At 38.1% G+C, this 15,162-nt stretch overlaps 1 protein-coding gene across 1 annotated transcript in view; it reads left to right on the top strand.

Annotated features, from left to right (window-relative positions):
- The window catches only part of NCOA2 (nuclear receptor coactivator 2), a 74,723-nt gene that overhangs the window by 16,104 nt on the left and 43,457 nt on the right, over window positions 1-15,162 (top strand). The window contains exons 3-7 of the mRNA XM_086466062.1: window positions 6,980-7,083; window positions 11,534-11,711; window positions 13,063-13,248; window positions 14,132-14,233; window positions 14,319-14,459. Of these exons, the coding sequence (XP_086322188.1) occupies window positions 6,980-7,083; window positions 11,534-11,711; window positions 13,063-13,248; window positions 14,132-14,233; window positions 14,319-14,459 (711 nt within the window). The remainder of the gene's footprint in view (window positions 1-6,979; window positions 7,084-11,533; window positions 11,712-13,062; window positions 13,249-14,131; window positions 14,234-14,318; window positions 14,460-15,162) is intronic.

Raw genomic sequence — 15,162 nt, 5'->3', positions numbered from 1 at the left:
TTATTACTTCCGTTTGTTGCTATTCCTAAATCCATCATGGTTTTTCAGGGCTTGTTTTACTTTGTGTCCGTGAAAATTTTATACACTGGCTACTGTTACTGAATTTTCTAAGAGCAGACATCACCCAAAGCTTGAAAAGCTCTGTGAAAGCTTAACTATATTTGGTGGTTTTGTAAGAATGCAAAGCTTTTCATAGAGGTTCTGTCTTACTGTTGCTTCTTTACAGTGGGAAGGTGGGGCAGGTGTGGGACAGGAGAGCAGCTGTGCTGAGGTTGAAAACACTGCGAAGAAGAAACTGTGGCGTTGTAAATGCTGTTACTTCAAGCAAGTAACTGAGCTTACAGCTTGCCGAGGGCTTTTAGCTTAAGCCCTGGGGTCATTTACCATTTAAGTGAGCTTCCACCAGGAGTAGTAAATATGAAGCTAAACCATGTGGGTGCGATAAGTGGAGCAGGGCTTGGGGAGGTGCGGGGCGTGGCTGGGCTGGGCTGGGCCAGGCAGTGGAGCGGGCGGGCGGGCACTTGTCCCTTTCCAACCGAAGGGGAGCTGGGCTGTGGTAACAAGGGGGCTGTGTGTGGAGGAGGTGGGCAAAGCTGTGCTCTTTAGGTTGCTCGCAGTGAATAAACGTGCGGAGAAAAAGTGCAGCTGTGCTTTTTTAATATGCACTGCGGGAGATTTCAGCAGCCTGATGCTATATCGTGCATTAATGTTGAAAAGATAAACACATTTGGAGAGCACAGGAAGGCCTTGTGTTTTTATGTTAGCAGAATGCTTCCTAATGAATAATAACGTGCTGCTTGGCTTCACAGAACCATATGGCAGCTTTTCTAATTTTAGTTCGGTGCAAATGCATAATTCTCCCTTGTTTTACCTCCTAAAACCTTCCTGAGATGTTGCATAGTTTTTCCTGTAGACTTGATCTATAGTTTCTGGGGAAAAAATGTATTCAAGAGTCTTAATACCTTCTTTGCTCTGGACACAGATGTATGCAGTATGATGAAAGAGCAAACTCACTACATAATCACTTCCCTAAAATAGTAGCTAACTTTATTCAAAGGGATGGGATAAGCTGGTCTTAAAACTGATTGCTGAAATAGTTGCTGTTTCTTAGGCGCCTGTCTTTTGAAAAATTACTTGCTTTCAGGGAGAAAAAAAAACTTGTGAGGAGGCAATGGGAGCTGGGTAAGAAACGTGCATGTAGGTATCAAGTTCCGTGTCAGCCATGGATTGTAGTGCTTTGAATTACACAGCTACAAGGCAGAGATGCTTTCCCTGTGGTTAACCAAGCATCAGAATAACTTATACGTTCTTCACTGCTTTGCTTCATCATGTGTAGTGATCCAAAACTAATCACGTTAACAAATACAAGGTTTCTGTTGGGTTTTTTTAGTGGTTTTTTTTTCAAGTTGATACATTCGAAGGTACTTTTTGCATAGACCTGCTCATGTTAAAAACCTCCTGTCCATTACCACAGCCAATATCATTACTTAGCAATAGTCACACACAGATGTTATTAAATCTAATATTTGAAATTTTATTAAATCTAATACTTAAAATTGTAATGTCAACTAAAATTTAGGCATTTGTTAAGTATACTTTCTGTTATATGTTAACATCAGTTTTTAATGCTGTATCTGCCCTTATCTTTGGCCAGTTAGGTACTTTTACTGTTTGCTTGGATTTTATTTTTGCATGGCAATTCAGAGGAGATGAGAAGGATCACACAGGGTAAACATACTCAGAAATATGAATGAAGCAAGACAAAAGTAGTTTCCTAATGCATCGAAAAAAATGGAGAAGAAAAGATATTCTAAAAACAGTTGCAGTGTAAAATTTAATTGCATGTGTAAACATTGTATAATTAGCAAGGACTTTCAGGTGATGTTGCTGTTACTGTTAGAAGGGTCTTTGATTCATGTGATTTTTCTAATGTGCAGATTTGAGCTTTCTAGTATCCCTTGTAATAAATCTTTGCTTCTATTTTTTATGTGTTATTCTATAAATGAGGGTATAGGATTTGAGATGGGTATGGCATTTCAATAGCAATTCCAGAAAATTCCAAAGAACAGGAATTATGTGGGGCACATGAGAAAACCTGTTTTAAACAGTATTGGATAATAAATTTGATTCTGCCTGTTACAGGTTTTTTTTTCTCTTGACATCTTTCCTCAGCAGTTTGTAGAGCATGGGTACTACCCTGTCCAGGGTTTTGCCAGCATCCCTTTTTTTGCTCCTCTTGCTCTGTGAAGAGCCTTAAGCGTTTCTCCTATGAAAAATGAACTAAATGTGTTTGATGCAAATTTTCTTTCAGGTCATGCTTCGTCTTTTTGCAATCCCTACAGAGGCCATGGTTTTGTTCTTTACTTTGAAAATGCATTTTGGATTTGCAGAGAGCATCAAGAGGGAAATATTTTTGCAGCTGGTTTCATTAAGGAAGTTGGAGTAGAGCTTGAATACAGACAAAGAGAGCATTTTGGGTGGTTCAGCTGATCCTGCCTGCCCACCTGTAGGAAGGGAGGGTTTGAAACATGACCAAGAGAAGGTGATGCCCGTCAGTAGCACTTCTGAGTCTCCTGTTAGAAATCCAGAGAGAACCAACATAGCTTGAGTTGGGAGGATGGAAAACCAGGAAGGCTTCTTAAGTTAAAATGTAGCAGAAGACTTCAAGCTAGTGCTTTTGGCTTCTCTTTCTCCGACTCACAAATTTCTGTTAAATTAATGTGATTTTGTAAAGGTTTACTTTCAGAATCTGGAATGAGCTTCAAATAAAGTTTGAGGCTTTCCCACTGATAAATTTGTCAGAAAATATTTGTGAGGCCTTTTTTTCCCGTCTTTCTTCTGTATATTACTGTAGAAAAGTAAATACAGTTTATGATCCCTAGGAAATTAAATTGAAAATATTAATATGTATTTTAGTATATTACTGCCTATACAATTGTAAACATACCCACAGTCTAAAGTCTAAGTTACACACATCACTAAAATGCTTCATAATTGGATATACATGTTCTTTGTAGTATCTCTCTCAGGAGTACTTCTATTTTATTTATTTTTTTCCCTCTCTCTAGGCTAAACTCTTAATTGAGCAGAGTTAATAATTATTTCATGTGCATGAAGTTTATTCTGTTGTAATTTAGATAAAATATGCTTGATCCCTGGTAGCTATATTCATAAGGATGGGGACAGTTTCTAATTTAAAGCTCTCTTGCCAGCAGAGAATTCCCTGTGTGGAGGTGAAGCCGTGGGAAGACCCTTTCCACCCTGCTCACTTCCTCCACCAGCACAAGGCCGTATTTCTCTTTCCATACTAAACCTCGGCTCTGCTTTAGACACTGTGCCCGTAATATGCCTGAGAACACCTTCCTGGGGTTTTACGTTTGAACAGGGGCATTGCTGTTCTAGGAGACAGCATTGCTGGAAGGTGCGAGATCAGGGAACCTTCTCCTGCTCTCCGTGTTAGTGGCTGCAGTGGAAAAATCTAGCGGCTGTGGTTAGTCACAGGGTAATACCAGCAATTCCCGTGGGGCTGGAAAAAAGGCTTCTGAGAGGCTTTGCAAGGTTGGGCCTCTGCAGATATTTTCCTAACCCCTAACATTCAAAAATCATTAATCTAATGTAGATATAATAAACTTTCTGTGCTTTTGATTTGTTTGTAGGGCCCCCAATGAAACTAAAAAAGATAGGAGAAGTGAAAAAAGGAAAAGTAAACTTCACATTTTTGCATGCTACTTAATGCCAGAAGCTGGAACTGTAAAAAAAAAAAAAAAAAACAAAAAAAACCCCAACCAACTAAACAAAAAATCTGACTTGTGATAAATGCATGAGTGTTGGCTTTAGAAATTAGTGTATCAGTTGTTTTTTTCCAACCTTTCTGCAACAATTTTTTTTTCTCAATTAGCCCCACATGCTGTATTGCTGAAGAAAATATTTGCATTTCAGGACATTCCCCATGCCCGGCTGTCAGGACGACACTGCTGATGGGGTTTGCACTTACTTTTCCTGTATGTGCTGATAGTGTCTTCACGAGGGGCTTTGTAGTCCAGTCAAAAATGGACAATTTATTAAGTAGTTGGACGTTATCAGTAGCTGCAGTTAACAACATCGACAGAAGTTACTGCTGGTCCTACTCAGAGGGTGTCTGAGGCCATGGTTTCCTATACAGTGCCACTTAAATACATGTATAGGGACCTGTGGCCTGAATGTGTAGCCTCTTCTAAGCTTTCCGGCCACTTAACTTCTTACACAATTAAGTTACAGATCCAATTATGAAGTCCATAATTTTGGAGCACTTGTGATTTATAAAGCTTTTCAGAATGCCTAACTAAGTGTAGCATACAGTGCCACCATCCCTGGGAGAGGCAGGTAGGCAACATTTGTGTCTAAACAGCATTTTTCTATTTTCTCGATTCATTACACTTTTCTCCTTTCGCAAGCACTGTGTGTATTGATCCTGCAAAGGTGTTGGGCCCTTTGTGGAAAAGGGTGGTTAAGGGAAAAGAGAATGGAGAGGTCGAATGTTTGTGAGGGACAGCTGATGATGAAACACAAGCGGTCAGGGATCAAAGGGTCAAAATGAAGAAACGGAACCAGAGGGTAAAGCGTCTGCTGTCAGGGCTGGAGGTGAGGCTTGAGAGATCCTTGGCCTGACCTGATATTGCGGCATCTGTGTTGATTACCATTATAGTAATTAAAAACTTCCTCCTTTTTCTTTGTGTAAAACCTCACCTGTGTGCACAAAAGAGAACAGTTGTCTTTCTAGGTATGTTACTGGCGGTTTGTATGAACTCCACCCTTGTGAGAGTGAAAAAAATCTTCAGCTAATGTTTTGTATTATGAGAAAAATAATCAGTAAAAGTCGTCTTTGTAAATCAATGAAATGAGGAAATACCATGTAATAGATGTGCCTGCGCACTGTTGCTGGCCCGTATCTGCAGCCCCTGCATTTCTAGCACAGAGAATAATCCCATGTTCTCCGATACTCAAGATGGTATCAATGGCTGAAGCAGTGAGGGGATGAAAGCAGGAAGCTGGTGTCCGTATCCATTATAATATTTTGCAGTGTGAAACGAGGGATCACTTTATGCTACCAGGAACAGATGGGAAACAAATATCATTATCAACTTTATTAAAAGCACAACCCTATTTTTAGACTCTTTAGGAATTCTTTCACAATTTTTAGGACATGTTTTCAGTATTGTATCATCATATGGTGCCAAGTCTGCTATATTGTAGTATGGGAAGGATTGTTCAGTTTTTTTCTGTTAAACCTAATCTCTGCTTTTTGCCAAAAGAAGAAGAAAGAAACGAAAAAAAATAATCGCACTGCAGTCCTCAGTCCAAACCAGAAATACTGATTTTGTACACTGGTGAGTTTTAGTAGTAGAGGAAGGGTTAATAGTTATTTTCTATCAGGTTATGCTAATCAAAGTGATTTAAAATTATTCCCTTGGTTGCAACAGTCAATCTTCAGAACAATTTTGTTTCATCATTATTCACAGTAGAATTGTAATGTGTATGAACATACTCTGAGAAGACAGCTAAGATTTCTGTGACTCTTTTTTTCATGAAAGCAAGAAACCATAGAAATCTAGGATGAGACAGCCCAAGTGACCAAAGCCTTCTTGCCAGTGGGTGATGGCTGAGGGAATACCCGGGAGTTCCCAGAAGCAGTTCCTTTGCTGTATGTCTAAGCAGCATATATTCACACTGACCTTATAACCTCTGCCAAGGAAAGAGTTCAGAGGAACTTTGGCTGCAGTATTGCAGATCTACAGATAGTGGAAAACACTGTACATTTGGATACATTTCAATTTGTATGACTAATGTTTTAATTTTCACTAAGACTGATTTTCCAAAGGCCCTTTGCTCCATCCACACATGGTACTTTCAGTAATTCCTACGATGAATCTTCTTCTGGTTTATTGTTGTAGAAGGCATAAATTCTTGTTATCATAATGTCAGTGTGCTCTCATGTTTATTGAAATAATCTATTGCATAATATTAAAAATATGAAATCTTTCATTATTTTTAATATTCTAGATTGCAGTATAGCCCTAGCTTTTACATAATTGCTTGAAAAATAATAAATTAATATTTTGACTTAGAACTCAGTCTGTATAGCAACAAAAAGTTATTCATTTCATTGACTTATAATGTAGAATATGTATTTTATATGGTGGTTTTGGTTTTATTACTTGTATTACTTCTCCCTTAAACACCAATATAATTCTTGGAATAGAAAAATTAATATAGTCCATTACTTGATAGGAATTATAAACCCTCTTGATTGGAAAGTTCTGGTATGTATGAATATCACTTACATGTGGAGATGGGTATGATCTGTGATACTGTATATAACATACTGTAGTATGTGGCATTATGCTCCAGAAACCTTAAATCATTATTTTCTTGCCTGTAATTTTCAAATACAGCAGCGCTTGAAATTGTTTGTAGTTTTGGTAACATATTGGTAAATAAGGCAGTATGGAAATTACGTGATAGTGAAAAAGTGGGTGAGGCATGGGAACAGAAATGAGACTGCTGTTTCTCAGTACTGAAACAGTAGATTGCAGACTTAGGTTTTTCCTTCTAAATATAGTGATCATGGAAGAGTTGTGCAGATGTGAGCCTTGCATGCTCTTTTAGCAGTCTTTTAATACACCTTGATCCTTGCTTTTGCTCATTGCACCTTCATAAGGAGCCCTTGTCTGCCCAGTATTATCTTTTGTAGTTTAGTAAAATGTCTAGCAGAGAAACAGCAGAAATTAATTATTTCATTGTGTCATAAAACTTCAAAACTGAGAAGGAAATACACTAGTTATGCCTCTATTGCATCATCGTGGGAGACTATTTAATCTCATTTTCAGAATTGTTGCACTGTAACCGCTCCATAGCTAGTCTCAATACTCTGTGGGCTCTTACTGTGTCACTTAGAGAGAGCACTGCTCTGTCATTTAACATATAGTTCTCTTTCTTGCAGAAAAAGCAGCAGCAGCTAATGAAGATGAAGTGCAAAAAGCAGATGTATCATCTACGGGTCAGAGTGTCATCGACAAGGATGCACTTGGACCAATGATGCTTGAGGTGAAGAGCACAAAATTCCTTTATTTAAGGCAGTTCTGCTCACCCTAGGATGAAGAGTGGTGTAATGAAATGAAAAAGTGCAGTCCGAGGTCTCTGTAAAAGAATGATCGAGAGACAAGCCATCCTGGCTACTTAGGATTATGTCATTGAAGAGCAGGCAGCAGATTTCTATTGGATTCAGTGATGAAACTCTCTTTAACTTGGGTGGGGAGAGGCAGAGAAAGGGATAGTTCTGCTGCTTTGTAACGCGGGCAACTTGAAGCACTTCAGGTGGTAGCAAGTCTTCGGTGTCTGCATGGGCATGTTTTGCTTGTTCTAAACCACGCCAGATTTGGAAGACCTGTTGTACCTGAACGTTGACTTACATATACTGTAGTATACATGTGAATAATACTTCCTCTAAAATTGCATGTCATTGCTATACTGTTTTAGTGGTGTATCATTTCAGCACTTAACAGCATGACTCTTCCCTCTAGAATATGAAAGTAATCTAGGAGAGCTTTTCGAGATACGTATTTCAGTTTGTTTAGTTAAGATTACTGTCTGATTTTATCTGTTATTTTGATATCCCAAAGGGCTGCGTGGTTAAAACCTAGCTTCTAAACATATTAGTAGGAATGTTGGGTAGGTATGTTGTCTGAGATCCTAATGTCATATGCTGCTGTCCTTTGGCACTGCTGCTTTATCTTCATACGCTCACTTACAAAGTTTATTCCTGTTCTGTGGACTTTTATCTGTAAGGAAGAATAGATGTTACTTTAGATGAAACAAAACACGCATTCTGAATCAAGCTAAAGGAGCCAACTTTGGCAGAAGCATAATAATTCCTTCATTTCTGCATGTTGCAGGAACAAGATGTATGTTATAACAGTTTTAAGTATTTGCATTATTTTTCAGGGTTTGTTAGATGAAAACAGTTTTCTGTGCTACATACGAAATAAAGGGTCTAAAATCACAGTACTAAACATAAGGAAGATTGGATAGGTTGGAGTGAAAACATTCTTTGAAGAGTGGGGGATAACGATTTCATTTAATATTTCTTATACAGCCTCACTGAATTGAATGTTGTTTGTTTTGCTGTCAAACAAGCTTAAACATTAATCTTTTACATTGCTATGTTAAAATTTATCTATAATTTCCTATTAATTTGATTGTAAGGGCCTGTTTTAATCACAGGGGAAATAAGGATAAGATTTTTTTTTTTTTTTTTCCCCTGGCTTATCTTGTGTGATTGGCTGTTGCAGCAAACATGACATGTAAAATCACCTGTCTGTTCTGTTACTCCATTTAATTTAGTTTTCCTTTGCAGTAAAAGCTCTGTATATTAACAACAAAAGATTGTGGAACTAAATTAATAAACTGTAGTCCTTTTGCACCAAGAAACTTAAAAGGACTGAAAGTTGTTACACGTTTGCTGTGAAAAGATTACAGATACTTTCTTTGTGCCTTTATCTCCTTAAGGAAATGCAATTAAGTTATTTCATCTTTACAGAACACATCTATACAACCTCTTCAAAAACCCACCCTTTTCCATTGCCAAATAATAATAAAAATGTCAATGCTGATGAACACTTTATTAGTTGATTTGGTTTAGAAATATAATTGTCTGTGTTTTTTAAAAGATTAAAACTGAAGAATTCTCAAAAATAGTGAGTGTTTCCAGCTGAAGAAAGTGAGTAAAATTCATCATGCAGCTGCCTCTGAGGAGTATTTTAACATATTTCTTGGTTAAAGCATGAAGTAGGTAGGAAGAGAGGGTGAATCTATTATCTTGTTTACTCTTCCAGCATGTTGTCCATTATTTGTTCTCCCATTGTCCCAATAGCTCTGAAGAAAAGTTGTTTATTGTGGTGCCATACATCTGGGGACAGAATTAAGAAATTATTGCAAACATGGAAGCTTCTGAAAGTGGCTCGGTGCATTAACTTGCTCAAAAGCATGCTGCTGCTTACTACAAGATTATTTTATTAATGGAATTGAAAGAAACAGGAGATTGGCATATAAGGCCCACTTCTGTGGTCAACCCAAAAAGCAGCTGTGAGGAAAGAGCACAGAGCACTTCCTTGCCAAAGAAGTTGCCATAGTAGGAAATAGCAGGGAAAACTTATTTTTAGATTATTTGGGGATGCCGGTAACTCTTATACTCTCTTGCTTGCTATCTCTGCTTTTGAAAGTTTTCTACTTAGGACTCCAATAAACATATACTATGGCTGTGGTTTTGCAATCCCTTTGAACTGATGTAAGTGTGGACTGCTAGTTCAGCCAAACCCACACCCTTCTGCCATCTCTAAATGCTGTGTGGTTTCATGGTTGGCCAGTTTAGGGGACTGATGTGGCTAGCATCTTTTCTTTTTCTTGCTTTAGTTTTCAGCCCACTCAGTTCTCTGGTCCAGCTGTTCATATCCTCAGACAGTACAGGGAGCTGTCATGTTCTAGAAAGGACTAAACCAAAGAGGTCATGCTTACATTGGCTTCAGGCAGTGGTGAAATGCAGCCTAAGATGCTAATCCGTAGCAGAGATGCCGATAGAAAATTGTATTAAAGCCTCAATTAATTAAATCGTGTAAATCATTGTTAGTGAAACCAAATACAAGTCAGCAAGAAAATGTCATGAATGTTATGAAAGCACATGGAAAGGCGGGGGCTCTCCAAACAAAGTGAATTAACAGGAGGAACGAAGAACGATCAGAAACAACAAAGCGGCAATGATAAAAAAATAAGTCAATTAAAAGACGAGAAAAAGACCTAATTTATCTTAATTTAGATGCAGTCAGGAAAAGTATATACTTGTACATTAATTTATGGGGTTTATTATTTTGTAATTTAAAAATAGAACAAACAAAGCATTTGGCAACCATTGGCTCAGCCACTCTGCGTGCGTGTTGTGCTTTCACTATCCCTCCCCTTAAGCAGAACCATTAACTAACTTAGTTTGGGAAGGACCTCTGGAGCTTGTGTAGTCCCACCTCCCACTGCAAGCAGGTCCAACTAGAACAGGTGGCTCAGGTCCAAATCCACCCAAGGACTGAATATCTCTGGGGAAGGAGATTTCACAGCCTCTTTGGACAGCCTTTTTCCATGTCTGACCACCTTCATGGTGAATTTTTTTTTTTTCTTGTATCTCCATGAAGTTTCCTGTCTTGCAGCTTGTGTCTGTTGTGTCTCATCCTTCCCTTGTGAACCTCTGAATAGAGCCTGGGTCTGTCTTCTCTTTAGCCTTCTGCTAGGTGGCTGAAGACAGAAATAAGATCCCGTCTTAGCCTCCTCTTCTGTACTGTCTGGATTTACTAACTGTTCAGTAGTGTACAATATTTTCAATACGTATCTGTAGCCTGGGGACTTGAGAACTGCCTGCTAAGACCAATATGCAAGTTGTGCATTTTACAAGTTTGGTCATAAGTTTAAGTTTAAAGGTATCCCCCTTCGTCTGCTCATATGACATAAAGTTAGAGGGACGTATTCTGAAATGTTACTACCATCCACAATCATGCTTGCATCTTATTAAGGAACAGAAACTTTGCATGAGAAATTCTTACTGATACCCAAACTTTTACTTTATCATCATGAGGTAGAAGTGATATAGTGTTTTGCTTAGGTTTCGGATAACATACAGCAGATATCTTCTTGGAAAGAATGCTGCAGCTAGGTTGTCACCGTCACAAGAGATAAGGGGGGAAATCAATCAGCAGAAATGGCTAATTTATACACTTCCTCACAGAAACTTTTAAGTCCTTTGGAGTACCGTGGAGCTGAGTTGAAGAGATGAAAGTCTGGTTCCTGCTCCCTGGATCATTAAGCTGGTGTCACATAAAACAAATGAAAGCAATCCTGGGTGTAGAGACTAAAGCTGCCCCATCCTCACTGCTCACTGCCTGCTCTCAGCTCCCTCTGTCCTTCTCTGCTTTTAATCCCTTATGTTCCTGGCAGCATGGGGCCACACTTCTATGAAGACGCATTGCTGGGGAAAGCACCTTTCTCTTTCTGCCAATGTTTTCCCTGCCTTGTGCCAGCACATCCTGTGATGTTTTCCTGGGATCAGTCTCCCTGTGCTGCATAGACCAGTGAACAGGCTCTAGGTTTAGCAGAACCAGCTTCTGGTCCAGGTTTCTTACTTCATAAGCAGGCAGACAGGTAGCAACCTTTTCCATTATTTTTGATTGTTTGGGGTGGGGGATTCGGTTTGCTTTCATGTGTGGGTTTCATTATTTTGCAAGGTGTGCACCTTTCTGTGCTTTTACACTGGTTTGATATAAAGCAAGATTAGGTGCTCAACCTGAAATGTGTCCTTTGCTGTTACAGACAAGAATATAAGAACTGGGATGGATGCAGAAAGATTCAGCTATGTCTTCTGAAGGGAATGTTTATTTTCTGGGTATCTTGTTAATCTGATTGTTTGGTATTGTGTTTCTCTCTCTTTCTCTCTCTCTGTGCATTTTTTTCCCCCCTTTAGGCCCTAGATGGGTTCTTCTTTGTAGTGAATCCAGAAGGTAATGTTGTGTTTGTTTCTGAGAACGTGACACAGTACCTAAGGTACAACCAAGAAGAGCTGATGAACACAAGCATATATAGCATCCTGCATGTAGGGGACCACAATGAATTTGTCAAAATCCTGCTGCCAAAATCTTTAGGTATATATCTTTTCCTCATATCGTACCATTACTTATTTAATTTTGTTTTCATAATCAGCGTTTCAATAACTTAAGATAATGTCCTTCCACTACTTACAGTTTCATCATATACACTCTATTTATTTTTAATGTATATATAGGCTGTATGAGTGATTAATATTACTCTCAAAAGCATCCTTCTCTCTTTTCAGATTCTTCTTTGTTAAAATTACTTGTAGTAACTCATGTTAGTTGATATTTTTAATGGATCTCCAGAGTGAATCACTGAAAGACAGCATTAGCTGTGTGAGCTCTCTCTTAGTTCTCTGTCCAGGCTGGTTGGTTATTCGAAGAATGGCGTAAGAAAGAGGGAATATGAAAGAAAAATCAGAAGACTCCTTATGCTAGAATTTTTATTTCAATGTTTTAGAATTTTTTGATTCATATTAATATTGGTTTTAATGTCATTGGTTTTTGGAGGAGATGAAAGAGAAAGTCAATACTGGGCACATCACTTGCAGCAGTTTGGAAGGTATTATGCAATTCACTTTAGCGTTTTATGACTTTACTTATAAACCCCTGAGGAATCAAAAATGTAAATGGCTAAACCCCATAAATTACTGCCTTTATGTCATTTTATGACTGAAGAGGGCAGGTGAAGAGTATTTTAAATATGACCCTGCTATTTCCTTATGTGGTGTTACATTAATTCGCTCTGACTGATGTCCCGTACCTATATTTGTGCATCTCAGGATTTTGTTTCCTTTTTTACTTAAGCACTGTGTTAGGCTTTAGTTTTTATCCATCACTGCACCCAGGTCATTCTCATCCCTTCAGTCTTCCCCATTGTAGCTGAGGCTGTGTGTTTCAATACATTCCCAATGGTATTGCTTCCTGGTTTTATAAATGCATACTAGTTCCTTTTCTTTCTATTTCTAATCTGGACACAGATTTTCATACAATGCTGCTGTCTCTTTTGTATCCATCACTTTTAAATTCACTGGATAGATCCTACATACTGCCTTATTTCTTCCAGGTTCATAAGTTAACTTGATCTACCCAAAGTAGGCTTTTCACTGTGCTGTATAACTTTAACATGCACCAATATTTAAACTTTTATCCTGCTTTTTTACTATGTCATTATAAGTCACTTCAAAAAAACATGATAGCTGAACAAATTAGCAGTGCTCTTAAAATCTAAGAATTTTATAAATTACCTTGTTATGTGCTGGTTTGGACTATAATACTAAAAATAGATTGTTGTTAAACAAGCTTGTTTCCCTGCCAAGCACTTTGATTAATTTCCTGTGGATAAGCAGCAGAAATGACTGCTATCAGGTTTATCTCACGATGTGATCTTTGCTTTGCTCAGTGAATGGGGGATCTTGGTCCGGTGACACTCCTAGGCGTAATAGCCATACCTTTAATTGTCGGATGCTGGTAAAACCTCTTGCTGATTCTGAAGAAGGCCATGATAACCAGGAAGCACATCAGAAATATGAAACTATGCAGTGCTTTGCTGTTTCTCAACCAAATTCCTTCAAGGAGGATGGTGAAGGTAATTACTGCTTTCGGTTTGTGTTAGTATTTTCTCTTTCCATGCTGTTGCAGTCAGCAGTTTCGGTGCAGTTGATAAAGTTGATAAAGTGGCTTCTAAGTCCTGAAAAATGGAAAAATTGTAAGTTTTTTCCTTTTTCATTTAACTGTAGAAGCGTACTTTCATCTTGAATTATGAGTGTATACACTTGCATGTCCCTGTTTTTTAAACAAATATTGAAATTGAGAGAAACTCAGTTTACCTTAAAGAGATATTCTAGTTTTATATCACTGCAATTATGAGAAGAATGTTGCTGACTGGGAGGAAAGTTTCAATGAGCAATTTTTTGAGTTCTTAGAATTTGAAGACAATGATGGTTCACCATTTCCTTTACCATTTACGACTTCAGCAGTTAAATTTTCTCAGATTGTATTTTAAGTATTTAGATAAGTAAAAATGGCTTATTATGAAGCTGCTTTCTCAGGGACAGCAATTGTTAGGGGCATGTTTAAGAAATGTGGCTTAGAAGGTAAAAAATGGTGCATGTTGAAGAAATGTGCTCTCTGTGCACACAGTATATTCTTTTTTCATTACTTATCTCCTGAGTGGTTCAGCTGCTACAGGTATATGCATGAACACTTGCCAATAATTATGGGCTGTGGTGGAGACCTTGTTAATTTTTCTTCTAAAAAAGAAAACAAACCGACCTCTCCTGTGTTGTTTGATGTGGTAGGAAATAATGAAGAAGTAAAACCACTGAGTTGTATCTGTCCTTTTATTGGTACGAAATCTATTCTTTTGGTCAAAAAGATTTAAAGAACTATTAAAAAATATTTCTGAATTCTTTGTGGAAACAAAATCTTCCTTTTCTAGATAAATTACTGAGGTAACATTGTTCTTTAAGATTTGCAGTCTTGCTTGATTTGTGTTGCAAGAAGAGCTCCAGTGAAGGAAAGACCACTTCTTCCTTCATCAGAAAGTTTTACTACTCGCCAGGATCTACAAGGTATTGTGAAATAGGCGGTTTTAATTTTTTTTTTTTTCCCGTGTCAAAGGGAAATTGCTGTAATAAATTATTTATCTCATATCAGGCAAAATAACTTCACTGGATACAAGTACCATGCGAGCAGCTATGAAACCTGGCTGGGAGGATTTGGTGAGAAGATGCATTCAGAGGTTCCATTCGCAGCATGAGGGAGAAATATCTTTTGCCAAAAGGCACCACCAGGAAGGTTAGGTTTCATGTTTTTAGCACTTCTGTATTTAAACTGTTTGTCATTTGTATCTCTTGGTTGTGTTGTCTTTGTTATGTTTATGTGGAACAACCAAAGGCTGCTGACAGTCTCTTTTTCAAGCTGATTTGCCTAACACAAGGATGGCTCTCACCTGAGAGATTTTGCACCTTTCTCCTTGTTTATTTTAGACTGCTTATTATAACTGTGCCATATTGGATGGTGCTTTTAATGCTCAAATTGTTGCAATTTTTTCAGAAAGGCCGTTGCGTGTTGTGCACCAAAACATTCGTTACCCATTCTTCAGAACTTCAGCTCACACGTTGCAGTTCATTGACCTGTATTTCTTTTCTCTACAAAAAGTGGACTTTTACAGTCACATTTCCTGTGAGAAACACTCAGTGTGAATTATCAGAGATGCAGCACTTGTACTATCTGGAAACCTATACTGTTGTGCCATATCTAGCTGATAAGTGTTATAGGATACGCCACAAGCACATCTACTCAGTCAAGATTATGGTAGGTAAAATGGAGAAGAGTACTGCACTACGAAAGGTTCCCTGTGAGGTTTCTGTGGTAGTGACTGGGTGGGGACTTTTCTTTTCGTAAAAACACTGATCCTGCTAATTCTAGTAACACAGATCCAAATTACCAAAAACAAAGAACCCTTTATAGTCCACAGGAAAGTCCTTTCAAAACCAAT

The sequence above is a fragment of the Leptosomus discolor genome, chromosome 5 (assembly GCF_034619465.1).
Source record: "Leptosomus discolor isolate bLepDis1 chromosome 5, bLepDis1.hap2, whole genome shotgun sequence".
In the NCBI taxonomy this organism is placed as follows: Eukaryota; Metazoa; Chordata; class Aves; order Leptosomiformes; family Leptosomidae; genus Leptosomus; species Leptosomus discolor.
The sequence above is the reverse complement of the archived record's forward strand: the minus strand, read 5'-3'. Positions and strand labels throughout refer to the sequence as shown.